The 26,682-nt window shown below is 42.6% G+C and overlaps 1 protein-coding gene across 1 annotated transcript in view; it reads left to right on the top strand.

The window, feature by feature from the left end:
• ERO1A (endoplasmic reticulum oxidoreductase 1 alpha) overlaps positions 1 to 5,795 on the top strand; it is a 115,030-nt gene extending 109,235 nt beyond the window's left edge. Inside the window, exon 16 of the mRNA XM_033952406.1 lies at positions 4,170 to 5,795. Within this exon, the coding sequence (XP_033808297.1) occupies positions 4,170 to 4,230 (61 nt within the window). The 3' untranslated portion in view covers positions 4,231 to 5,795. The remainder of the gene's footprint in view (positions 1 to 4,169) is intronic.
• Positions 5,796 to 26,682: the final 20,887 nt, after the last annotated feature.

Here is a 26,682-nt window from a genome sequence, read left to right as displayed (position 1 = left end):
CATGGCGTTGTTCTCTATGAATTTCTGCTACACAGACAAACTATCTGAAAGTGTTGAAAACAACTTCATGAGAGAATCGGGAGGAAGTGGCCTGAGCTTCAGAGGGAGTGGTCATGGTTCTTGCATTACGACAATGGGCCCTCTCATGCCACTATCAAAAGAATTTTGCACAAAAAATGTGACTGTTCTTCCCCCAACCACCTTACTCTCCTGACTTGGCCCCTGGTGACTTTTTCTTGTTTCCTAAACTTAAATCCATGCTGAAAGGAAAGCGATTTGACACCATTGAAGACATAAAGCAAAATTTGACGCAGCAACTTTTGACGATTTCCTGAAGATGTGTTTCAGGAATGTTTCCAGAAATGGAAACTATGTTGAAAAATGGATTGGAAGGGGAGTATTTTTGAAGGGGACCCAATGGAATAAGTTCTAAGATTGTTTAATAAATTTTTATAAAATCTGTCCTGGAACTCTTTGAACAGACCTCGTATTTTGTGCTCTCCTATGGAAGTCTCTTGTCCTTGTAGGGTATCCTACAGCACAGGACAAGCAATCTAACACCTAATCTAGCACCATCGTTTTGGCACAATTTGGTAAACATCCTCATCAGTTTCTACATTCTTTTTGTCTAAAGGGGATTTTTTTTAGTTTACATAAATTTAAAGGCAGAAATACTATAATGAAAAGAAGAAATACTATAATGTAGATAAGGATATCTTTCAGCTAAATGTCCCCACTGATTTTGATAATTTGTTAAAGAAGCAATTTATGTTGATAAAAGCCTCTTTTTCAAAAGATGAAATATAGTGGTATCTCGGAATCCGAACACCGCAGAACTCGAACGTTTTGGAATCTGAACTTTTTTTTTAGTAAATTTTGTCTTGGAATCCAAACCTGCATTACTCAGCCCAAAGCTTCCCCTCTAACGCAGCTTCCTGTTTCCGCCTTGGAGGAAAGCTTTTGGCTGAGCAATGGTTAGAGTTCCTGTATAATCAGATCTTGCTGCCTCTGCCACATGGGACCCGATCTTGCTGCGTCAGACAGGTGGGCCCGATCTTGCTGCCTCAGCAGGGGGTCCCGATCTTGCTATTTCATCCACAGGGGACTCTATCTTGCAGCCTCTGCCAGGGGGACCTGATCTTGCAGCCTCTGCCAGGGGGACCTGGTCTTGCTGTTTCTGCCACTGAGCCAATCTTGCTGCCTCCGCCAAGGGGACCGATCTTGTTCCTGCACAGCCCTCAGGCCACCTATATTAGCCATATGTTCAGCGAAAAATATAAGCAAGAAGAAAGCTGTTAGAGCTACAATTGAAGTTAAGAAAGAGCTTATTGCTAAGCATGAAAGCGGTACACGTGTGGTTGATCTTGCTGCTATGTTTGGGATGTCTAAATCGACTGTGTACAATTTTGAAAAGTAAAGAAGCTATAAAAGCAGCTAATGTGGCCAAAGGGGTTGCTACACTGACCTCTAGGAGATCAAAAAGGATGAAAGAGATGGAAAAACTGCTCTCTATTGGGATTAATGAAAGACAGCTTGCTGGTGATGTGATTTCAGAGACAATCATTTGTGAGACAGCCAAAGTTCTTCATGAAGATCTAGTGAAAGGCCTGCCTGATACTACTGATAAAAAGGAGGAGTTTAAAGCCAGTAGAGAGTGGTTCGAGAACTTTAAGAAAAGGACTGGGATCCATAGCGTTGTTATGCATGGGGAGGCAGCCAGTTCTAATGTTGAAGCAGCTGAAGAGTTTGTAAAGGAGTTTGTGATCAGTGAGGGCTATGTTTCGAACCAAGTGTTCAATTGTGACGAAACTGGCCTCTTTTGGAACAAGATGCCTAGGCGAACATACATCTCAAAGGAAGAAAAGTCTGTACCGGCCATAAGCCAATGAAAGACCACCTTACTTTTTTGGTGTGTTGTAATGCTAGTGGGGACTGCAAGATCAAACCTCTCCTTGTATACCATTCAGAAAACCCACGGATCTTTAAGAAGAATAACATCATTAAGAGCAAACTTAATGTTATGTGGAGATCAGTGTGAAAGCATGGGTTACCAGGCAGTTCTTCACTGAGTGGATACACAAGGCGTTTGCTCCTCGTGTAAAGGCTTATCTGCAGGAGAAAAACCTCCCGATCAAGGCTCTCCTTGTCCTTGACAATGCTCCTGTACATCCACCAGGGCTAGAGGATAATTTGATGGGTGAATATAGCTTCATCAAGATCAAATTTTTGCCTCCCCACCCCAATACCACTCCTCTTATACAGCCAATGGATCAGCAAGTGATCTCAAACTTCAAAAAATTGTACACCAAGGCTATGTTCCAGAGACGTTTTGAAGTTACAAATGAAACGGAACTGACTGCAAGAGTTCTGGAAGGATCAATACAATATCCTCCATTGCCTAAGAATCATTGAGAAAGCATGGAGGGAAGTGTCTTTGAGAACATTGGTCTCTGCCTGGAAAAACCTCTGGCCAGAATGTGTTGCTGAAAGGAACATTGAAGGCTTTGAAGAACCACCTGTTGTTCCTGAAATCATATCTCTGGGCGTCCATAGGTTTGGAAGTCAGCGAAGAGGATGTGAACGAGTTAGTGGATGATCACAAGACAGAGCTGACAACAGAATAGCTTCAGCACCTCAACCAGCAGCAGCAGCAGTAGAAAGAAGTAGCCCAAAAAATTTCTTCAGGGGAGGAAGAGGGAGACGCAGGTACCATACCCACAGCCGAAATCAAGGATCTGCTCAGCATGTGGTCAAAAACAGGCAGGCAGTCATAGAGAAGTGGCAGTCGTAGAGAAGTGGCACCCTAATAAAGCCCTTGTTAACAGGTGTGCTAACTTATTCAATGATAATATCATTGAACATTTTGAAAAGTTCAAAAAGGTCGTCATCATCAAACCACTTTGGAACGTTGGTTTGCAAAAGACACCACCAGAATACAGACACTAGAACCATCTGAACTACCCGATGCTAACACAGAAGGTGATCCCAAGCCCTCTACAAGTGATACCTTGGCAAAGAGCATGAAAAGGAGCAGAATGAAGACACCTGCCTGGTAACGCATGCTTTCACATTCTATCTCCACCTGAACCACTAGAGGCTAATCTGGAAAATGACTTGCTTTCCTAACAATAATCTATCTCGTGTTCCAGGTTCCAAATCATGATTGGTAATCATTGGTTACTTTAAATTACTGTACTGAACATTACTCTACTGTATTACAGTATCATTGGGAAGCTGGACTTATTTCACAGAGGCTTCGGTGTTGCCGGTCTTGTCCACTGCTTCTTATTGTTTTAAATGCTACAGCGCTGAAACTAGACGATGGCCAACGTTTCACGATAAGATAATCATTTCTTCAGGGCTCTGGAATTGCGAGAACAGTAGGTGTCCCACGTTCAGTTCCCTAGTTTCAGCGCTGTAGTGTCTAAAACAATAAGAAGCAGCGGACAAGACCGGCAACACTGAAGCCTTTGAAAAATAGGTCCAGCTTGCTTGCTTTTCTTTCTTTTCACAGACTGGTTTCTTTACATTACTGTACTGAAAATTACTGTACTGTATTATCATTGGTTAATATCTGAGAGTGTTATGAATAAAACATTACAAAACAAAACTAGTGTGTTTACTGTTATATTTATTTGAAAATGCAGTTTCTATTGTTTTCAATGGGAAAAATTGTGTTGGAACTCGAACCGAGTTCGGGAACGGATTAAGTTTGGATTCCGAGGTACCACTATATATGCAGAAGGAAAGGAGCCTGCTCTGTAATAGACACAATGCTGCGGACATTTCATCTGTATTGATCCCCCAAAATATGCAACTAGCATATCAAAGCATATTTCTATAGTCTACCAAAATGGGTTGAAATATAGGATAGTTTTTATAGCTGTGAATTAGATAGCTGCAGTCTTTGTACCAGTTTTCAAAAGGGAAAGATATACACAGTTCACTTTGAAATTGCAAAATGAAAAAGTACCTACAGATAAATGTGCCTTCTTTTCTGTAGTGGTATAGAACTTCACGGTATTGCGGTATATAAGCTGTTATTATTATTATTATTTTTTAGCACCCTAGACTTGCAGGAAGTTTTCTGCTCAGATTAAGATGCTGCTTTGCTTGCTTTTTTTTTTCCTTACATCCGTTTCTTAAATTTTGTCTTTCTTTGCACATAGGATTTCAACTAGCATTAAAGAACTGGAAAGCTTCAGGAACCTACTGCAAAATACTCAGTAACTACACAAGGCACTTTGTTTCTGCTGATGTTTACAGCTGTGTACTTTTTAAAGACAACAAACACCACTTCTATTTAGTATTTGTATGGCGAAAGAATGGCCCTCTGCTGAAGAATCCATAGCACATTGTGAGCATCTCTTTTCAAGATCACCCTTGGCAAACTCAATAATACAGCGTCTGAAGGACTTGCATGTGCACTTGGTTGGACCAACCCCTCTTTTAAATGGCAGCTAGAAGCCTTAATTTGGATGAGCACCTTTCAACAAAGCTTTTTATAAAGATGTTAGAAGAGCCTAAGCAGATGAAGACTTTTATATTACAGCCTAAGGATGGCTTTTTTTTTTTTTTTGTTCAAACTGTAAGTTGTGAACCAGAGAAAGTGATCCGAAATTTGAAGGAAGGTACAGCTATCAAACCTTGTACAGTCTGTTGCTGGCACAGTCTGTTTGCTTGAAATAATTTTCTGTGGTTCAAGGGCCACTCCCTCAGACTTCTTTAAAAGCATTTGTGTAAAGGGGAAGAGAAGGATAGTAATTGAAGTTAACTAATGAAGGTTTTGTTAGGGGGCCAGTTTGAACTTATGTAGTGGGAGTGGATATGGATTGCAGTTTTGGCAGCATTGACTGTAACAACATCAATTTATTATTTCTACAGTGCTACCAGGCATCCATAGCCCTAAACCATAAGACAGTCCAGGATCTGTTGTATTGAGGTTTGAATTTAGAATTATTCATAACTTCCAAATCTAAGCTTAATATATGAGTTTACTAATGCACTTGAATGTTTGTCCCTGCCAAGGTGGCTCTCAGGTGATAGAGGATGAAGGGATGTGTCCAAGGTTGCAAAGTATGAGCTGAACACTGACTTTTCTCTAACTACTGAGCTGCTCCTCCAATCCTATATGTGTGTTGCACCTAATGCATCCGTTATGTAGAGCAAAATACCATTTGCTCTGTCAGGTGTTAGCTTGCGTTATTCTGGATGTAGGAATTCTTACATCTATAAAATTATGGACACAGGTCTGTTCCAGTTCTGCTAGGCTAGCAATTTTATGAACCAGTGGCATACCTAGTATATTTGACACCTGGGGACAATCGTTTTTACAAAACACCCCCTCTCTATAAAATAAAATATTTTTAGTAATAATCCGCAAGTCATACAACAAGGGTGCACCTAGGAAAAGGCAGCATCTTAAACACTGCAGTGAGCACTAGTACATCAGTACACCTGCTATAAATTGAACAAGTCGGATTAATACAGATAAGGTCCTGCACAGTCAGTGATTACAGAAAGCCATGTCCTTTTCATACACAGATACACCCTCGCCCAGTATGGAATAAGTAATCACAAACTAAAAATAGAAATATGTAGACAAAAATTAAACTGAACCACCAAGAAGCCAGACTCTGCATAACACAGTAGAAACAGTCACACATGTCTCCTAATACTGTGCAAAATTAGAATAGCAGATGTAAATTTGAAAAAAATGACAAATAACAATCACCACTTTACAAATTTACAATTTACAAATAAAACAAAAAATGGAAGATAATAAAATACTATTTTATTGAATTAATCTATTTTTCAATTAGCTTTCAGAGGCCAAAACCTCCTCCTTCAGGTCAGTACAGTATACTGCTATTTCAGTATCCTGTCATGACCTGAGGAAGGGGATTTTGGTCTCTGTAAGTTAGTAAAAAATGTATTAAAATGAGTCCAATAAAAAATTACCTGTTTTCTGTTTATAACCATTTATCAATACAGCTACTACTTTATTTTAAAGCAACAAAAAAGTTTTCTATCTTTTTATCATTTCTGCTTTAATCATCTCTTCACTCTCTCTTCTTCCCATCCAGGGTCTGCCCTCTCTCTCTTTCTGCCCCTTTCATCCACATGCAACCTTCTCCTCCTTCCTTATGTCATCTTCCCTCTTTTCTATGTCCCTTCCATAAACAGTCTATCCTGTCCCCTTTCTCTCCTTTGTAAATGATTCATTTTATCTTCACCCCCTTTCATTTTTCTCTGTCTCCACCCTCTTCCCTAAGCTCTGGTATCTTTCCTTTCCTTCCTTCCTACCCCACCCCACCACACAGTCTGGCATCTTGTCTCCTCTCCCTCCCATGCCCTGCCAACTCTCTCTCCTCTTTCCTTTCAGTCTCTCCCTCCTACTCCATGCTCTGGCAACTCCCCATGCCTTGACATCTCTTCCTTCCCCTCCATGGTCTTGCATCTCCTTTCCTTCCGTCCTTTCCCTCCATGTTTTCCCCAAGGTCTGGCATCTCTCCTCTCCTCTCTCTTCCTTAGTCTTCCTTCTCCCTCCCTCTCCCCAATTAGGTGCAGCATTTCTCTCCCCCACCCCTTGTTGGCAGCACAGCCTTCACAACTTGCTGGTGTCAGTCCTTCCTCTCTGCTGGATCCTACCTACTTCCTGTTTCTGTGGCAGAGAGTAAGGTCCAATGCCAGCAAAGCAGCGAATTGTGAATACTCCTGGAAAACATTCCCAGATAATGAAGCTGGCCTTCGGAGCACCCCCTTATGAGCTGCACACGAGGCAGACCGCCCTCCCCGCCCCATTGGTACACCACTAGTATGAGCCAGTAATGTTTTCCCTCAATATACTTTTTAAACCCCAACCCAGAACCTAGACAACAGCTGCAATTGTGGCCCTTTATGTTTTGAAATGTATCTGAGGCAGTGGTCTCTGCCCTTCTGCATTTTTTCTTGTGATAAAATCTGTTGTCTAATGCTAGCTAGCTTGCTTGCTAGCTGAAGAGTAGTAACTGAATTGTAACATTATATAGTCCAACTATTGTAGAGACTTTTCTTTGTAGGCCACCAGGTCAGGTACCCTGTGTGAAATAATTAATCTCAGCCCATACTTGAAGAGCTCCTCATTATTATTATTATTATTATTATAAAAACAGCGACTCCAGCTGCATCCTTAGGTACTGAAAATGAGCAGAAAAGATGTAATTATTTTTAAGTAGAATACTTCTACCAGCCTCAAGGCACCGATAATCTGATATTCTTCCAAACATGACCATGTACCTTAGATTTAAAATGTTTGAAAGTATACAGTTGTCTCCTAGTCAAATGTTTTTAAATTTGTGGGTAACAATTCAACAGCAAGCTAGAATACAAATGAGGCCTGAGGCTAAGGACCCTCATGCACAAATTAAGAACATTATCTTTAAATGCTATTCCATGAGCTAGGCATTGTTACCCTAGATACTCAAAAGGTTTCCCACATTTTTTTTTCTTCCTTAGAACATAGGTGGGCTATCTGTATAGGTTGATGCAAAGCATTCTATTACCACCAGGTTGTTAGTTATAGAATGACCCTTGTAAAAACTATCCCATGATTAAAAGGAACATATGCACTCATTGTAGACATGTATTCTAAGGCAGAGTTATGATTTAATCATGTACTTTATAAAATGTATGATTGTGTACATATACATTTGCCCTCAAGGATGTATAAGACTTAGATGCAATACCCCATGATTTTAAAAAAATATTAGCACAAATAAGTACCTGAAAGCCTTTTAAAATAACTATCTTGTTCAAGCCTCCTATTAGCAGCAGATATGCTATACTACAAAGAAAATGAACTTTGTTTAAATAGAATATTCTGTAACATCTACTCAGGAGTCTGTACGTATGGTGATTAATCCATTCTCGTGAAAAGGATTGCAGAAGTGTGAATACCGGTACTTACCATTTTGAGCACATCTCACATAGAGGCAGAGCACAGTGCCCCTTTCCAGTTTTTCTTCTGCAAGCGAACTGTGTAGAGGTGTTCTGATCTGCTCTGCTTAGTTTTCCTTTTCTTTTCAGCCTTAAGTTCATTTTTCTGGGATCCTCTACCTGGGAAAGGACACAGGTTCTGTTGAACCAGACTGCAGCTCTGCAAGTCAAACCCTCGGGTGGACCTGGGGAGCTATCCTGCTTTGAGACTTCTGGGCTCGGGGTCCATTCACCTGGGAGCCATCTCGTTTTCTTAATTTCTCAGTGGCTTGAGCACAGGCTGTGGTTGCCCTGTGTAAGAAACGTCATGGTATCAGGGCACTGGCTGTGTAGTTTGCCCATCCTGTTTTTTTAAACCCCGCCAAGCTAAATGTTATGATGTTTGGTTCCATGGGGATGGAGGTCTCTGGGTCAGTTCGACTGGCAATCTGAAGATTTCATGATTTGGAAGCATCTGGGGTACAAAGTCCTTTTCTTCTTTCCAACAGCAGTGAAATGGCTGAAAGGCAGGCACCTCCACAGAACTGTAATTATAGCCCCATTATTTCCTATAGGAAAATTGGAGTGGGTCTGAATATCTCTTAAATATGAGTGGTTCTGAGGTTAAGATTTAGGTTTCTTGCCTCTCAAACCCATTTTTCACTGTTTTTGAATTTTCAGTTAGTCTCCATGGGCTGTTTTTTTGGTGCAGTTTTACTGACAGTAGCCATCTTGGGATTTCAGTTGATCTTTTTTTCAATAGCCTCTAGCTGCCTCAAAACCCCTCAATTTTGATTTTAATTGACTGTGATGGACTCCTTAGAGTAGGAGGACATTGTTATTTGCAAAAATTGTGCCGGTTGCTCATTGGAGGAGCGTCCATGTAGTGCGTGCCATAGTGCACGTGAGGGAGGAGTGGGAGCTTTGAGCTTGACCCCATCCATGTCCTCCAGGGCTGGTGAACTACTGTGGGTCCGAGAAATGGGTATAAAGTCCTGTCTGGTTCCCCTATTCACAATAAGGTGAAGCGGAAGCTGCCGAACCCACGAGAGCCCAGTTGGAGATTCTGCAGGCTTCATTTGCTTCCCCTGCACAAGGCTTCTCCCCAGAATTGTAAATCTTATGTAAAGAGCTTTTCTGATGAGACCAGGACAGATAGCGCAGCCTTCATGCGTGCGGTCATCGACCTAAGAAGCATCCTCTCCTTCGGTGTCTTTTTATCTATTGAGCAAGCCAGGCCTTGGCTCCAGTGACCTCTCTGACCAGACTGGCCGAATTGGAGGTCAGACTCCATGCCATTTTTGTCTCGGGACTTAGGATCAGGCCTTTCTGACTCTGGTTCCCTGTTTGGGTCCGGCAGTCAAGAAGTCTTCCTGACTCCTAATCAGGGGGATGACTCTCAGATCGCCACTTCATCTAGTTTGTCCTTGTCCACCACTTTATTGGCAGTGCTATTAAAGAACTGAAGTTGGAGACTCCAATCTCCTCTTCCCAATGCACAGTCATGTGACTAACTCTCAGTCCTCTTTTTGTTCTTGCATATCCGGACGTTACTGCACTGGTTACAGAACAGTGGGAGACCCCCAGCGGGATCCCTGAAGGTTGCCAAGGCCATGTCCAGGTTTTATCCCATAGCTCCAGAATTCCAGCAGCTATTTGATCAACTGAAGATGGATTTGGTGGTGGCTCAGGTCACCAAATGTACGGCTCTCTTGAGTGAGGGTGGTGTTATGCTGAAAGATGTTCAGGACCACAAGGTGGACATGATTTTGTAAAGAGAGTTTGAAGCTCTTCCTCTGGGGTTCAAGGCTGTGGCTGCTGCTTCGTTTGCTACTCAGGTCTGCCACACTAGATTGCAGTGGCCGCCCTCTGCAGAGAATGATGCCTGCCCCCAGCTCATCCTGGAAGAGGCATATTATGTGGCAGACGTCTTACACAACCTTATCAGAATCATGAACAAGGCATCGGCTTATGCAGTTTCAGCTTGCAAAATGCTGTGGATCTGGCAGTGGATGGGTGACTCGGCATCCAAGGTGACCTTGAGGAGGCTGGCCTTTAAGGTATAGATGCTTTTCGGTAAGGGCCTTGATGATCTCGTGGCCAGTGTGGAGAGTAAACCAAGCTGACCTCCGAGTGGGAGTAGAAGCAATTTTCATCTCTCCTATCATTCTTGGCAGTGTAAGCAGGGGCGGCCTCTGTCCAGAGGTCCTTCCAGGGTAATAGTCAATGAGTCAGCAGCTCCAGACACCAGCAGTCCTCAGGGGATCTTGTCAGCCCTCCCTACAAGAAGCCCCAATGATACCAGGTTGGCGGCCGCGCCTCTGCATATTGAGGGGTGGCTGTCAGTGTTTTGGGGGGAATGGGAGAAAATTTCTTCAGCCCAGTCGGTGTTTGATATCATCCGAGTGAGTGTGTCACAAGATCGAGTTTTATCGCCTTATCTGGATTTTTTTGTCAACTCGATGGCTGGAAAGGGAGGCCAAAGCCAGGGCCTCGCTTCAAAGACTTCTGGATATCTGGGTCATCTGTTCCTGTCAACTTGGGCTCGGGCAGGTACTTCAGATACTTCATTATGCCCAACAAAGGCACAGAGGACTGGAGGCCTATTGTGGATCGTGAGTTAATAAATGCCTTTTCTGAAGGTCCCTCATTTTAACAAGGAGATTGTCATTGTAGCTGTGGCTCCAGGAGACTTTCTGTCCTCTGAACCTCACAGAAGCGTATCTGCATATTCTCATCTTTCCTGACCACAGAATATATTTGAGGTTTCATATGTACAGCAGCATTTCTAGTTTGCAGCCTTTCCATTTGGATTGGTGACAGCCCTCCGCAATTTCACCAAAGTTATGTTGGTGGTTGTGGCTCATCTCCAGAAGATGGGGATCCAGGTACATCCCTACCTGGACAATTGGCTGATCAGAGCCCCATTCAAGCAGGAGTGCGAGCTGGCAGTGCAATGAGTGTTAGATTTGCTCCAGTGGTTGGACTAAATTGTCAACTTCAAGAAGAGCTATCTAGAACTGACCCAGACTCTGGAGTATCTGGGCATTCTGTTTGACATGGTTTGGGGGCTGTGTTTTTCTTCCATAGCCATGCAAACAGAAGCTGCAGCAACAGATCCTGTCTCTTTTCGCAGTGTAGATTCCTACTGTGTGGCGTTATCTTCAGGTGTTGGGTTCCATGGCAGTGTCCCTGGAAGTTGTCCCTTGGACCAGGGAACACATGCAGCCTCACAAGAGACTCTCTTCTGGCTTGGTGTTCTCCGTAGACGCATTCACTTCAGATGCAGCTCTCATGGAGAGGGACAGTAAGGAACAGCTTACCTTGGTGGCTTCAGGATACTTCCTTATCGAAAAGCATGCCTCTCCAGATATTGGAGAGGATGACTCTTATGACTGATACCAGTCTCTTCAGATGGAAAGCTCATTGCAGGGGACTGCTCAATTCAGGGCCAGTGGATTTCAGCATTTCCCACCTTAACCCTATCCTACTGGGTGACTTCAATATACACTTCAACCAACCAAACCAACACCTTAGAACTATTAACTCTAATTTCAGACATCTCCCTAACCCCCTTGATTTCTTCCCCCACTTATCAAGCTGGACATACTATCGCTATATTTGGACCAGACACAATTGTCCATCTTTTCCAAAATTCAACAACCCACCCCCTTCCATGGTCAGACCATGTCCTAATCAATTTTTCTATTCACTCGCCTACAGATCACACCTCAACCCCCCATCCCACCTATAATTTTAGGGATTATTCTAAAATTACTACCTCCACAATTCAAACTCCTTAAATTTAGATTTAAACGAATTTGTGCACCTAGAAATCAAAGAACAATCAGCTGTTTGGAATGACAAAACAAACTCCCTTATTGAAAAACTAGCTCCTATCCAAAAAAGAATATATTCATATCCTAAAAGGAAACCCTGGTTCACAGAAAATGGGAAATTTCTTCATCATCAACTCCGCTTCTCTGAATATAAATGGCTAAAATCACGCTCAACCTTTTCCCTTCACCAATACAAAGAACTAGCAACCTTCTACAAACACGCAATCCAAACAGCAAAAAAGGAATACTACTCAAAACGCATAACAAATGCTCACAATACTTCAGCATTATATGCCATAGTTCGATCTCTCTCCCCTTACTCTAAAACAAAAAGTCCTTCATCTTCACTCAACCAACCATCAGCACCAGATTTAGCCAACTATTTTGACCAAAAAATAAGACATTCAAACAAACTTCGACAACATCTCGTCCACAAAATCCTCAGATCCTCTGAACCAGGGTCACCACCTCTTTCAGCACACTTTCAAAATTCAAACCCCCCCTTCTTTAGCAGAACTGCTGAAAACTATCCAATCTATGAATACCTCTAATAATCCTTTAGAGACTATTCCACCATCTATGCTAAAAAAATCAATTCTCATCATTTGGTCCATTCCTGCTAGAAATGATCACCCGAAGTCTCAACTAATGTTGTTCTGAAATCCTGTTAACTAAACTAAAAAACTAAACTAAAAAACCAAAACCTAGATGAAACTCAATGCTCCAATTTCCGGCCCATTGCCAATCTACCCTTCATCGTCAAACTCACTGAAAAAATTATTTTTCGCCAACTCTCCGAATTTTGCAAACAAATGAATGCCCTTCATCCAAACCAAACTGTCTTTACTCAGCCTCACCACCACCATTTATTACTTTCATATGTGAACAGAAAGGGAGGCGCCAGAAGCACCCCCTTAATGCCTAGAGGCTAAAAAGCTCTTCTGGTGGGTGGAAGCCCACCTTCAGGCTCTTTCTGCAGCCCACATGACCAGAGTGAAAAACATACAGGCTGACTTTCTAAGTTGACAGTTCCTGGACCCGGGAGAATGGGTGCTCTCCCAAAGGGCATTCAATCCCATTGTGTGCCGCTTGGGCAGGCCTGTGATGGATTTGATAGCTTCTGCCAAAAACTCAAAAGTGAAGTGCTTTTTCAGTCAAAGAGAGGAAATGAGAATTTCGATGTTGGATGCGTTGGTCCAGCCCTGGCCGTGCGATGGTCTCCTTTATGTCTTCCCCTCTTGGCCTATGATGGGATGGGTCATTCATAGGATCGTGACTCATCCGGTACTTGTGACCTGCGTGGGTTATTGCTATCTCATCTGGGCTAAGAAGCCATCTACTATGGGCCTATACTAAAGCTTGGAAGGCTTTTCAATAGTGGTGTGAAAAGGACCAGGTGGAGCCACTACAGACTCCCATTTCTGTCATTTGGCTTTCTTTTAGGCTGGGCTGGAGGGGAAAGCCTTGTGGCCTCTGAAAGTGCAGGTGACTGGGCTTTCCTGTTTCCTAGTACAGAGTTGTAAGGTTTTGCTGATGGCTCATCCAGATGTGACAAGTTTCCTGAGAGGTGCGCTCTGGCTTATGCCCCCCGCTATGACATCCTTTCCCTTCATAAAATCTTAACATTGTCCTAAAGGGCCTTGCTAAGGCCCCATGTGAACCACTTGGAGACACTTCCCTTTTGAATCTCACAGTCAAGACTGTGTTTCTGCTGGCTATTATTTCAGCATTGCGTATCTCGGACCTGCAAGCTCTCTCATGTAGGGGAGCCCTTCCTTAGAATTATGGAAGTGGGTGTCTCTCTCCGGGCTGTTTCCCCCCCCCACACACCTTTTCGAAAGTTGTCTGATTTCCTTTCAACCAGGAGGTTCGTCTACCTACTTTTTCAATTTACAGGCTCAGTCAAGCATGATAGAATTTTGAGAAAGCTAGATGTGTGAAGAGTTTTTTACTCCAGTACTTGGGACCAATGACTTTCACTTTTCAGATCATCTGTTTATGCTAACCAAAGCCTTAGAACTATTAACTCTAATTTCAGACATCTCCCTAACCCCCTTGATTTCTTCCCCCAGCATCCAAAGCCTCTATAGCTAGATGGATTCGCATGGCCATCTCTTCAGTCTCTCTCTCTCAAAGGCGCATTCCACCAAAGGTGTCACCTCTTCATGGGCAAAGTCTCGGGCAGTTCCTCCCATAGAGATCTGTAGAGCAGCTACTTGGTTTACTCTTCATACTTTTTCCAGATTTTACAGAGTGGATGTGGCGGCTTGAGAGGATGCTACTTTTGGGTCCTCGGTCTTGCAGGCAGGCTCTTCTGTCCCTCTTTAGATGTCAACCATTGCTTTAGCACCTCATCCTGAGTAGATGTAACGGAATGAAAGATGAGGTTCTTACCTGGATAATCTTCTTTCTGGTAATCTTCTCAGCAGTCCATATGGCCTGCCCTCAGTATGTACTGTTTTGCCTGTTTTTCTTTTCCTGTTTCTGCATTTGCAGACTGGCCCGAGGGATCAACAGAAGACTATCTTTAAGATTGGCAGTCTGGATGGTGGTTACCATTTTTATCACAGCAAAACTATCAAAAGATCTGTGTTGAGAAACTGAAGTACCCACACATTTCGTAGCATGAACTCAAAGTGCCTTTAGGACCCCTGTTGGTAGAATTAGATATCTCACTTGCCTTTTTTCTGGTTTGTTCGTCACTTGTTTTTCTGCCTTGGATTTTTCTAGATTCTAGGCCTGGACAACATCTCCTGTCAGTCAGGTGGCTGCTTGTAAAGAAATCTCGTATATGTACGTGTATTATTCAGCCTTTGGCTCCCTTATTGTTCGTGCTAGTTACACACAGCAGGCTTTAAAACAAAACAAAACTCATGTTCATTGTTCTAATTCTTGTTTTGGAGCAGAATAGAATTTTGTAATCTGTGCAGGGTTCTGTTCCAGTGGAGCTCAATTGCTTTGGGATGTAACTGGAAGGAGGCACTGTGCTCTGCCTCTGTGTGGGAGGTGCTCAACACTGCAAGTATTCACACTTTTACAAGTCCAGTTTGTGAGAATGGATTGATCACCATTATGGACTCCTGAGAAGATTAACAGAAAGGAAGATTATACAGGTAAGCACCTAATCTTTCATTATTCCTCTTTCAACACAAGGGAAGATGACATCAGTTATAAGCCATTGATAAATATAGAAACCCATATACAGTAGTACTTGTTTGGTAATACTGTGCTACAGCCTGAAAGGCCAATTTTGCCTTTCCTGACTTGTTACAGTGGCTGAGATTCTATCATGACCTCAATCAATAAATTGCAGGTTTAAAATTATAGGCAGCTTGTTATAGGCCAAAACAGAAGTGAAAAAATTTCTAAAGTAAACCATTTCTAAACATCAAAAAGTTGCGGCTATAAAGTCTTCTAAAGGAATTAAACCTTTTTTTTTTAAGTAGGTCTGAATAACAAATTATTTTTAAAAAATTTGAACAAGTAATACTTTAATAATAGTAAACATTTAGCATGTCATTAGGATCCCAGCAACTTCTCAAATGCTATACTCCCTTTATTTAGTGGCAGCTTTTCCAATTTTAGCTATGTGTATGGAATTTCTTATTACTACTTTTCAGACTTTCCAAACCATTACCTAGATTTACCTGTGTTTTACTATGAGTTAACAATTTAAAAAATGGCTTTAATATGGGTGTTCTGGTTCAATGTGTCTAGGAGCCCTAATTATAAATGATTTCCCATACTCATGAGTTGTATTGCAGAAGGATAAAATTTATATTCTTCAGCTCTACCTCCTTCACCAGTGGCTGTAGTGTCCCCTTCAGTTTTTCCTTTTGAAAGCGAGTTGAGAAAACGTAATTCTGATCTACTCTGATAACTCTTGTTGTTATTTTTTTTGAGGGGAGGGGTCCCCAAATTTTGAGGCTTTTTGGTGCTGGAGAGGTCCCCAGTGGCCCTGGGAGAAGACACACTATGTGAAAGATCTGCAGCTGGCAAGGCAATCCTCTGAATTCCTGTCCAGCCAGCCTGCTTTGAGACTTGTGGAACTTGGGGTCCGTTCCCCTTGAAGTTAGCTCACATCCTGTTCACACATGGATCTGTAAGGGTTAAGACCTTGGTTGAGCTCTAGTCTGACTGACAGCCCAAAGATCCCAGTTTGTGGACCTAGTCTGGAAGATTGAGGTAGTATCGCTTCCATTTCCAGTTTCTGTGACGATTGAAGTAGGCTATCCCCAACACAGACAAGACAGCAAGTACTGCCTATTGTGGTCTATGGGAAAATTTGAAGGTTTTGAGATGACCTGAGGCTGTATTTAGGGCCTCCTACCCCCAAATACCCCTTCCCTGAATTTTTTTTAATCCTTCAGTGGGTTTTACCAAGCCATTTTTTGTGCAACCATGCTGCTATGGTAGCCATCTCAAATTTCCTGATTTTGCTTAAAGCTTTCATCTGCCTCAAAACTCATTGTTTTGCCTTTAAAACACTAGGGCTGGACTCCCCTGCTGGAGATACCCCTATATCATGCCAGATTTACAGTGGATGGCTGGCTGAACAGTAACTGTGCATCATGTGCTGCAGGGCATGTGAGGAGAGGCAGGAGCCTTGGGCTTTGCCCCCTCAGGTGTCTATAAGGCTGAAGGATTGCAGAGGGCTTCCTGGTCTAAGGAAAATACCCCCTCAGAGCCTTTAGAAGGGGCTAGAGCAAAGCACAGGACCCTGAAGAGTGGTTCAGAACCCTCTGAGCTGGGCTTTACCCCAGATTTTTTTAACTTGCTGTGGAAAGCCTATTTGTCAAGAGTCTCCTACCTCAGTTGAGGGAGTTCCGAGGACTGCGCAAGGGGATTTGTCTTCTCCAAGTACATGCTCTCCAGTGGAGGAGAATCCTAAGCAGCAACTGGACTGGAAGTTGTATTCTTTGCCTTTATTGTCCCAGGGTGACTTATCCCTTCTGGGGTATTCAGGACCTTGGTTGGAGGCTGGAGTTCAGGAGTCTGCTCTGTAGTCCTCCCCTTGAGCAGAGAGAGGACCTGACAGTCTGCTGCCTTTTTAAAGTGACTATGTTGCTGGAACTTATTACAGAGTCACTATGAGAGTTAAACCTGGAGTCTCTGCAGACCATGGTTGCTCAGTGCTCAATTTACGAGTGCTTCACAGGCTCAAAACTTTTTTTTTTCCCCTCACATCCAGATTTGACAGCTTTAATTATAGAGCATTGGGAAGTTCCAGAGGGCTCCTGAAAGGGGGGAGGGGGGGCGGCAGCAGCAGCACTATGACAATGACAAGACTATATCCTTTGACTCCTGAATTGTTTATCCAGCCCAAGGTGTGGATTTGCTGGTAGTGAGTGGGGTGTAGTTTTGAAGGATGTTTGAGGTGGAGAATGATATGGGGACATATTTTCCCCCATTCTTGCAGGAACTCATTTTCCTATCCCATCCCTGCAAGTTCTTTTCCAGTCTCTGCCCCATCCCATCCTCATCTGCACAAGCCTCAAAACAATTTAAAATCATAAGTGTTCGAGGCTTGTGAGGTTAGGCAGAGCTTACAGGACAGGGACCGTGCCAGGGAAATTGAGTTCCTGCGGGGTCGAGGAAAAATTTGTCCCCGTGTCAAGCTCTAGTTTGAGGCATTAGCCTTTAGAATTAAAGTGGCATCAGTGACCTCTCTTGTGACATGCACCTGTCGCACCAGGGTCTGTTGGATTTCAATCATGGATGATGAAGTATGCCCTCAGCTGGTCATGATGGGGATTGACTTTGTAGCAGATGTTCTGTATGATAGCGTATTGAACAAGGTCTCAGTCTATTCATTCTCCACTCAATGAATGCTCTGGATTAGACAATGGGCAGAATATTTGGCTTCCAAAGATACTTTAAGCTGGCTCTCTTTTAAGGGGCAGATTCAGTTTGTAAAGGGTTTGGAGAATCTTATAGCCAGTGTGACTGATCATTGGCCAGAAACTCTTCTAGATCTCAGAATTCACGAGGGCCAGAACTCCAGAGGAGCTTCTACCTAGAGATCGTTTCAAGGGTCCTCACAAAAGTTTGGCAACTTGAGATGGATCCGGTCCTCTGAATTCCCCCCTTCAAAAATCTTTCCCTGGTAGTCTAATGCCCCCTTCCTCCCCTTAAGAAGAAAGAGCGATGCCTAGTTTGTTACTGCCTCTAGCATGATCTTCAAAAAATGCTGGCATCCTGGAGGTGAACGAGGTAGGGTCAATCTTCTGTCATTTTTCAATAGGGTAGGTCTGGAGCCAAGAACAACTGACATTATTCCTACCTCTTAAAGGTATGGGAGGAGTTGGCACTAGACACCAGTGAGTTTGCTTGTTTGTTTTTTTTAAAGGGGAGAGCCTCTAGGTCAGTGTTCTTCAACCACCGGTCCATGGACCAGTGCCGGTCCACAGGGCCAGCACGTGCATCAGGCCCAAAACAATGTTCTTCAACCGCCGGTCTACGGTGCAATCAATGCGGCGTTATCTTCGAGCCAGATCCCTCTTCCTAACTGATTCAGTGCACAAAGCCACGGGCAGTGGCTCCTACGGGCATCCTGCGCCTGAACCGGAAGCCTTCTCTCTCACATTGCAATGTCAAAGAGGGAAGGCTTCCAGATGAGGCACGGGACGTGCAAGGTGCAATTAGTACTATTATGGGGGCAGGGTCTGGGGTGGAGATTGGATAGAGATGGGTGGGGTCTGGCCCACGACTTAGCCCAGTGTTCTTCAACCGCTGGTCCACGGACCGATGCCAGTCCACAGAATAATTCTTTTATTTCTGCTGGTCCATAGGTGTAAAAAGGTTGAAAAACACTGCTCTAGAGTACCAGGGAAAGGATTTTAACTGTGGGTGGATTGGGTAGGTTAGAATAGTAGGGGAATTTTTTTTCCCCTTCAGTCAGGATTAGGGGGGAGGAGGAGGAAGGGTCTAGTAGGCATTACAAATGTGTTTAAGGGGGGGGACACGACACCAGTTTCCCAGGAATGGATTGAAGGGGACTGAGTTGTTTTTTGGTTTGGTTTTTTTTTTTGGGGGGGGGGGGTTGTTTGTTTGTTTGTTTTTAATAACTACTGAATTTTTATTTTTTTAATGTCACCCTTCCTGTCAGCACATAAACCAATACTGCTCAGGCAGCAACAGTAAAGGTGATATTTTGCAAGGAGCTGATGGTTCCTGCTGCTATTTATTACTTATGTTGAACTGAAAGAAAATCACTCCATGGACCTGTTCAAAGTAATATATGGATGATATAACAGAGTTCACAGGTTTGCTCAGAATCATGGAAGGGAAAACTGGGGCGAACCCCAGAGGAAAAACCACCTCACAGCCCAATCATCGCATGGACAAGTAAACCAGAGGTTATATCAATTCATATATGTTTTTACGTTGTGAAAAAACTACGGTTTACTATAGCTTATAGTCAAAGAACTTAGGCAAACTTAGCTTGCAGCTTGCGAGTTCCGACATGCATGTTTCGGTCCTGCCTCAGGGAACACACAGGAAAAATCTGTGTGTTCCCTGAGGCAGGACCGAAACATGCATGTCGGAACTCGCAAGCTGCAAGCTAAGTTTGCCTAAGTTCTTTGACTATAAGCTATAGTAAACCGTAGTTTTTTCACAACGTAAAAACATATATGAATTGATATAACCTCTGGTTTACTTGTCCATGCGATGATTGGGCTGTGAGGTGGTTTTTCCTCTGGGGTTCGCCCCAGTTTTCCCTTCCATGATTCTGAGCAAACCTGTGAACTCTGTTATATCATCCATATATTACTTTGAACAGGTCCATGGAGTGATTTATTACTTATAGCATGCCATGGTAATTTTGTAGCTCTTTGATATGACTTTCTGCATCCACCCCTGGTGGCACTATCATCTTGAAAAATTGACTAAGGTTAAACCAAAGAGTAGTGTATATTTTTGAAACATCAGTACTGTCCTGGACAATAAAACAGTACTAAACTGAACACCAGTTTGAAAGTTGAATGGTAGCTTGCATACTTATAAAATACTTAGACAATTTTGCTCTAGAACTCCATTTTGGTTAGTGAAAAGACATAGCCTTCATTTCCTCAAAAAAAGCAATTCATTTTCACAAGATGGGCTAAAGTTAGAGGTGGTCTTGATAAGTGTTTGTCATATTGCATCTTGTATCTGAACAGGTTTAAAGTTTACATATTTCCCCAAAATCAAGCCTCATATGCATTTTATTAAACATTCTGTACTATGAGAAGGAATCCTGGGGACTAAAGATCTGCTGAAGGGCAGTAATTTTTGTAAAGTGAAAGGCATTGCATAAGTCAGGGGTGTCCAACCTTTTTTTTTCCCCTGGGCTGCATTGGCCGAAAAAAAATGTTTCTGGGGCTGCACAAACGCGCAAACACTGCAGCAAGACAGAGGAGGGAGCCAGCAAGACGGTAAACACCCAGGGGCAGCAGAGAAAAACACTGTGTCGCCCTCGACCAGGGCCGCACAAAATACTTCACTGGGTCGCAGGTTGGACACCCCTGGCATAAGTGTAGTGTATTGAAAGTATGGTTCCATGATTTGTTTTCTACGTTGTAAGGCAGCTGGAGCCTAAAACTAAGGAGTGTTTGTTGAAATAAAAACATGAGTTTGAATTAACAATATACATGTTTTCTCCACTGAATATTGCTAATGGAAGACTGTTAATGAAGTCTGGTACAAATACCAGATTTTTTCATAAGTATTAGAAATATTAGGGGAAACACCCCAGCAGCTATTCATGCATATCGCCAGATAGTACAGTTTAAAAAATTAGTAACAGCAATAGTCTAAAGGAATGGGAAAGGCAGTCCAGGAGCAGACAAACACATCTTAACCCAATTTTCCATTACAAAATAGATTCAAACAAATCTTAACAGGGCACTAATGTTGGAGATAGCAGCATTTGTTTGGTATTTAAAAAAGCCACCATCCACAAAGCATAGATGTACTGAAAATAATGCTTTTTTTTTGTTGAATGATAAGAAGAAAAAAAAAAAAAGCTGCATAAGAGAAAAGTTAGAAATAGGATGAAAGTATGTCATAAATATAGAATGCATTTAGAAATAGAGAAAAGCAAAATCTATATTTTTCCTGACTAAAATAAATAAGCTCAATCTTTTATCTACTCTCTACTGAAGTAAAGTACCTCCAAACTAGTTATCATTTTGATAACAGGATCTTCTCATCAGCTAGTGCAGGGGTAGGCAATTCCGGTCCTCAAGAGCTGGTGCCAGGTCAGGTTTTCAGGATATCCACGATAAAATATACATGAGATAGATTTGCATCTCAAGGAGGCAGTGCATTTAAATCTATCTCATACATATTCATTGTGGATATCCTGAAAACCTGACCTGGATTTTGTAGAACTGCTTGCCCAAACCGTCTTGCTCTTCTGGAGTTTTCTCTAAACAATAGTGAGAAATGAAAAATATGAATTGAGGACCAAATAGCTGCCTTGCAAATGTAGAATGTAAATGAGCAACAGATGCAGCCATTGCCCTTTATGTTGTGAGTTATCACTCTGCCTTGTAGTGTTATCCCAGCCTGAGAATATGTGAAGGAGAGACGGGCCAAGTGGAGATGGTTCTCTGACAGGAACTTCAAGTCTGTTTGGGGTTGAAAGCCACAAAGAGCTGGGAGAAGGTTCTAGGAGGCTAGTCCAGTCCAACTAGTGTGCCAAAGCACATTTTACAGTTGAAGGTGTGAAGAGATGCCTTTCGATGTTGGGAATGTGGTTTCAAGAAACAAACAAGCAGAACTATGGACTGGTTGAGGTAGAATTCTGAGGCAAAGTTAGAGAGGAATTTTGGATGTGTTCAGATGATTATTCTGCTGCTTGCTTTGGCTGTCCCTGTGGAATGTGTGCGAGAGAACTTGCCTAATCAAATTTAATGTTTCATTTTCCCAGATACAAGAAGAAATTATGTTGGTCACTAATTGCAACTTTTGATGAGGTCCATCTAATCCAGTATCCCTTTTCCACAGTGGCCAATCCAGGTCCCAAGTACCTGACAAAAACCCAAAGAGTAGCAACATTGGAAGTGTGAACTATTGCTACTAGTTGGTTTTCTTCCAGGTACTTGGGACCTGGATTGGCCACTATGGAAACAGGATACTGGACTAGAGAGAGGTGTAGTATCAATGAATCCCAGTATCAGAAGTCATTATTGGTCCTTTCTCTGGTGGTAGGACTGAGATAGGATGACCTCTTATTGCTGCTCAGTACTTGTACCTGCAAAGGCTAATGCAATGCCAAAGGCAATGGACCAGATTTACACAAGAATAGCCTTACTACATCAGACCAATGGTCCATCTAATCTTCACAGTGGCCAATCCTGGTCAGTAGTACCTGACAAAATTCCAAATAGTAGAAACATTCCATGTTACCAATCAAGAGCAAGCAGTGGCTTCACTCATGCCTGTTTCAATAACAGACTATGGATGTTTCCTCCAAGAAATTGTCCAACCCTTTCTTAAAACCAGCTTTGATAACCACTCTTAGTACAAACTCTGGCAAAGCATTCCAGCGATTAACTGTTCTCTGAGTGAAAAGATATTTCTGCCTCTTGCTTTTAAAAGTATTTCCCTGTAACTTCAGAGTGTCCCATCCTTTGTAATTTTTGACAGACTAAAAAAATCTTGTGTTGGCATGAAAGCCTTGCAGCTGTTTGTGTGTGCACAGAGCCTGCACAGGAAACTGTAGTCAAGTTAACAGCTTGCATTGAGTCGCTTGCTGCTGAAGATCAGGTTGCTGGGCTGAACACCTTTAGCTTATAAAGCAGCTCTTGAACAATGCGGCATCAGGACACTAGCCACCCTGGAGGCTGCTGGCTGTATGGTGGGAGGTAAAGTTCATGGGTCTTTGGCACATGCTGGTAAAGTCAGAGGTTAAACTCCAAAAGTTGCCAAGCAGGAGAAGAAGAAAAAGAAGACAGGGTGCGCAAAGCAGTGCATGCAGTACAACTGTTGCTTTGTCAATGTGGTTCTATCCTTTGGCAAAAAGAAGGGGCCCTAAGGCTAACTCTTAAAATATCTTTCCATTTGCTATTTCCAATATAGTAGATATGAATATCCAAAAAATAAAATTGATTCACTTGTATCTATTCTACACTACTCAGGATTTTGTAGACTTCAGTCATATCTACCCTCAGCTGTCTCTTTCCCAAGCTGAAGAGACCTACCCTTTCTAGTCTTTCCACATATGAGAGGAGTTCCATCCCCTTTTATCATCTTTGTTGCTCTCTGAACATTTTCTAGTTCTGCTATGTTTTTCTTGAGATAAGGCAATCAGAATTGAATGCAAAACGTAAGGTGAGGTCGCACCATGGAACGATACAGAAGCATTATAACATGCTTAGCCTCATTACTTATCCCTTTTTTAATACCAAAATTCCATCTGAAATGTTTCTCTCAACCATTTCAGCTAAGCATAATATAGTAGAGGGATCAGTCAGGCTCCAGGCATTACTGGTAAATGCACCAGCCACTAGGGGTTCTTACCTAGGCCATCTTATTCCCCCCCCCCCAAAAAAAAAAAAAAATATCTGCTATGGAAACAACTGATTCTGTTTTGAAGATTAGAATCCTGCCCTGGAACCCCAGTTTTTAACCAAGGCCTACAGTGAGCAATGTGAAAAAAATAAAGGTCACAAATCACCAAAAGCCTACATTGAGACAGTAATGGGAAAGTAACAACATGCAAAGATAGGACTTGAGAAAAAGCAAAGTTCACTAAGGACAGCAGGCATATTCTCACAACCTACCCACCTCCCATTTCTGCCTTCTTAGCTTTGTTACTGAATTGCAGATCCCACGATATCATGTCGCTGGAAGAGGTGAAATATTAACTATATAGGAGCCTGGCAAAACACTAGTGGGGTAGGATGGAGGGAAAGTTGGCACTCAGGAAGTAAGATTTTGCAGAACTACTTGCCTACACCAACCCTCTCTTCTGGAGTTTTGTTCCAAATAGTAGTGAGAGGTGAAGGTATGAAACAAGGACAGAGTAACCACTATGAGGTTTAGTCTGGCCCAGGTAATATGCCAATGCACAGTTGCAGTGCAAGGTATAAAGAGTTGCTTCATCTGGATGGGAAGTTTGGCTTTGGAAAGAAAACTGGCAGAACTATAGACTGGTTGCGGTGGAATTCTGAGATAACTTTGGGTGAATTCGAAAGAGCACTCCATCATGGTAGAATCTTGTATAGGGAGATCTGATACAAGTGCTTGAAGTTCATTCACATGATGTACAGATGTAAGGGCAATGAGGAAAATGACTTTCCAAGTGAGATGTTAGAGAAAGCAATTTGTAAGTAGCTCAAAGGGAGACTTTAGAAGAATAGATAGTACCGCATTAAGATCCCAGGCAACAGGTGGAGCCTTGGTGTGGTAAAGCCCTTTCATGAACCTGGATACCAAGGGATGAACAAATAGAGGTTTTTCATTCAAGGGAATACGAAACACACTGATAGCACTGAGATGTACTCGAACCAAGTTGGTCTTTAGGCCAGAATGAGAGAGATTGAGAAGGTAGTCTAGGATGGATGGGAGTGGACAGGTCATAGGTTCAAGAAAAAGTAGTGCAGACCTGGTAGAAAATCTTGTCCATTTAAAATGAAAGCACTGAGTAGGTTTCCTGGATTCTTCAGTGACATCAGAGTCTGCAGCCAAGAGCATGAAGGCATTTATGTGATCAGTGAAAGAAACCAAGCTGCGAGTGTTAACGACAGCGGGTTGGGATGAAGAAGAGTGCCATCATTCCATATTCGCAGCATGGGGAATGGGTGCAAGTAGTACAGCTCCTGGGTCGAGTTGTAGAAGTGTAAACCAATGTTGACCTGGTTATCGAGGTGCTACGAGAATCATCAAGTGCCAATCTAAGCGGGAGTGGTAGAAATGCATAGAGGAATCTGTTTCCCCAATGGAGGAGGAAGGCATTTAACTCAAGGTGAGTAGGGGCATAGAGTCTAGAGCAGAAGTTTGGGGGGGGAATTGTACATCTTCCCTTATTATATTTCTGTATGTCAACATCTTTTGCTTTTAATGTTACTATATTGTACACCGCTCAGACAGTTTTTTAAGCAGTATATCAAATTTTAAATAAAACTTGAGAACTATGGCCAGAGTTCCCCATTTGCTGAAAATCTGGTGCAGGATATTTGGGCTGAGACCCTATTTGTGGGGTTGAAGGAGTCTGCTCAAATCTGTCTGGCAAACATTCTGCTTTCCCTGCCAGGTAAAACTACTTCCAGGAGAATGCTGTAATTGCCAATGTCCAAATCTGCATTGCTTCCCTACTTAGAGGGTAAGAGCCTGTGTCTTCTTGTTTGTTCAGGTAGAATATGATTGTTGGTTTCAATGAGGACTATCTGATGGAGGAAATGTTCTTGTAATGTCTCAAAAGCATTGCCTATTGCTTGGAGTTTGAAAAGATTGATACGGAGAGTTTGTTTATGATGAAACTATAGTCTTTAGTGTAGAGGTTGTCCAGATGAGCTCCGCACCCTAACATTGAAGTATCTATGATTAGAACTTTATTACAATACACTACAGTACTTATATTCTGCCTTTAACCTCTCAGCAGTATGGGGATTACAAATTTCATATACTAGTTAACAAGAAACATCCAGGAATGACATAAAAGGGAAGACCAAGTTGTGAGGAATCATCCACCATGGGATGGAATGGCAGAGGAGGTCTGAGGTGAGTTGGATTGGATCAGACAGATATCCTGTGGCTTGAAACCATTTGGTCAACAGGGTTCACTGTGGGATTCTGATGTGAAGATGTACATCTTCACATCAGACTCCACATTAGACTGTGGATTAGACTGTGGATTAGACTTCACATTAGACTGTGGATCCAATGTGTCCCAGAAGGTAAAGTTGTGCAGTAATATATAGAAGGGTGGAGACTGCAGCAGAAGTGTATTAGATTGTCAGCTCTCCTGCATTAGAAAGGTTTGTCCCTGAGTATTGTCTAATAGAGTTCTTATGAACTCCAGTGTGTGAGAAAGGTGTAGATGTGATTTCTGGTAGTTCATGGCAAACCCTAGTAACTCCAGTAGACAATCTATAGAGTTGATGGCTTGCTGAGCGAGTAGTGATAATGAAGCCTTGATCAATCAGTCACCTAAATAAGGAAAACATGCAATCCACCTGCATGAAGAGCTGCTGCTGCTGCTACTACTACTAGGAGCTCAGGCTAGTTCAAAGGGCAGGATCTTGTCTTGAAAGTATTGAGATCTGATTCAAAAGATGAGATATTTTCTGTAAGCAGGTAGGATGGTGTAAACTGCAGATCTAGACAGCAAATAAAGGTAGCAGGGTTCCCAGAGAGACCATGTGACCTTCTCCTTCATCAAGTATTTGTTGAGGTATCCGAGGCTAGAATTGGTTGAAGGCCTCTAGTCTTTTTTGGTATCAGGAAATACCTGGAGTAGAACCTTTGGCTCCTCTCCTGCAGAGGCACAGGTTCTATTGCATTTAGCTGGAGAAGGGCTGAAAACTCTTAGATAAGGAGGGTCTTCTGGAGGTAATTGAAAAGAGACTTTTGGTGGGTGTTTTGGAGGCTGAGCAAGTGTAGGGCATAACCCAGAGAGACAACCCAAAGTGCCAACTGATCTGATCTGTTTTCTGCCGCCTATGGGAAGGATGTGGGAATTGACAATGCTCTCTAGAAAGGAGTCAAAAGGATAACTGCTGTTTGGACTGTGAATGAGGTGATATCTGCAGTCTGTTTCCCTAAGTGAGGTTGTTGTGGAGCAGGTCTAGAAGAAGAGGAAGGTGGCTGGTTGTAGCAACACTTAAGTGTTGTAATATGAATGTCTGGAAGAGGTAGAGGAAGATTGAGAGGTCAGCGACTGTCATAGTCGTTGGAG

This window comes from Geotrypetes seraphini, chromosome 7 (genome assembly GCF_902459505.1).
Source record: "Geotrypetes seraphini chromosome 7, aGeoSer1.1, whole genome shotgun sequence".
Classification (NCBI taxonomy): Eukaryota; Metazoa; Chordata; class Amphibia; order Gymnophiona; family Dermophiidae; genus Geotrypetes; species Geotrypetes seraphini.
This window is presented reverse-complemented; position numbering and strand designations above follow the sequence as displayed.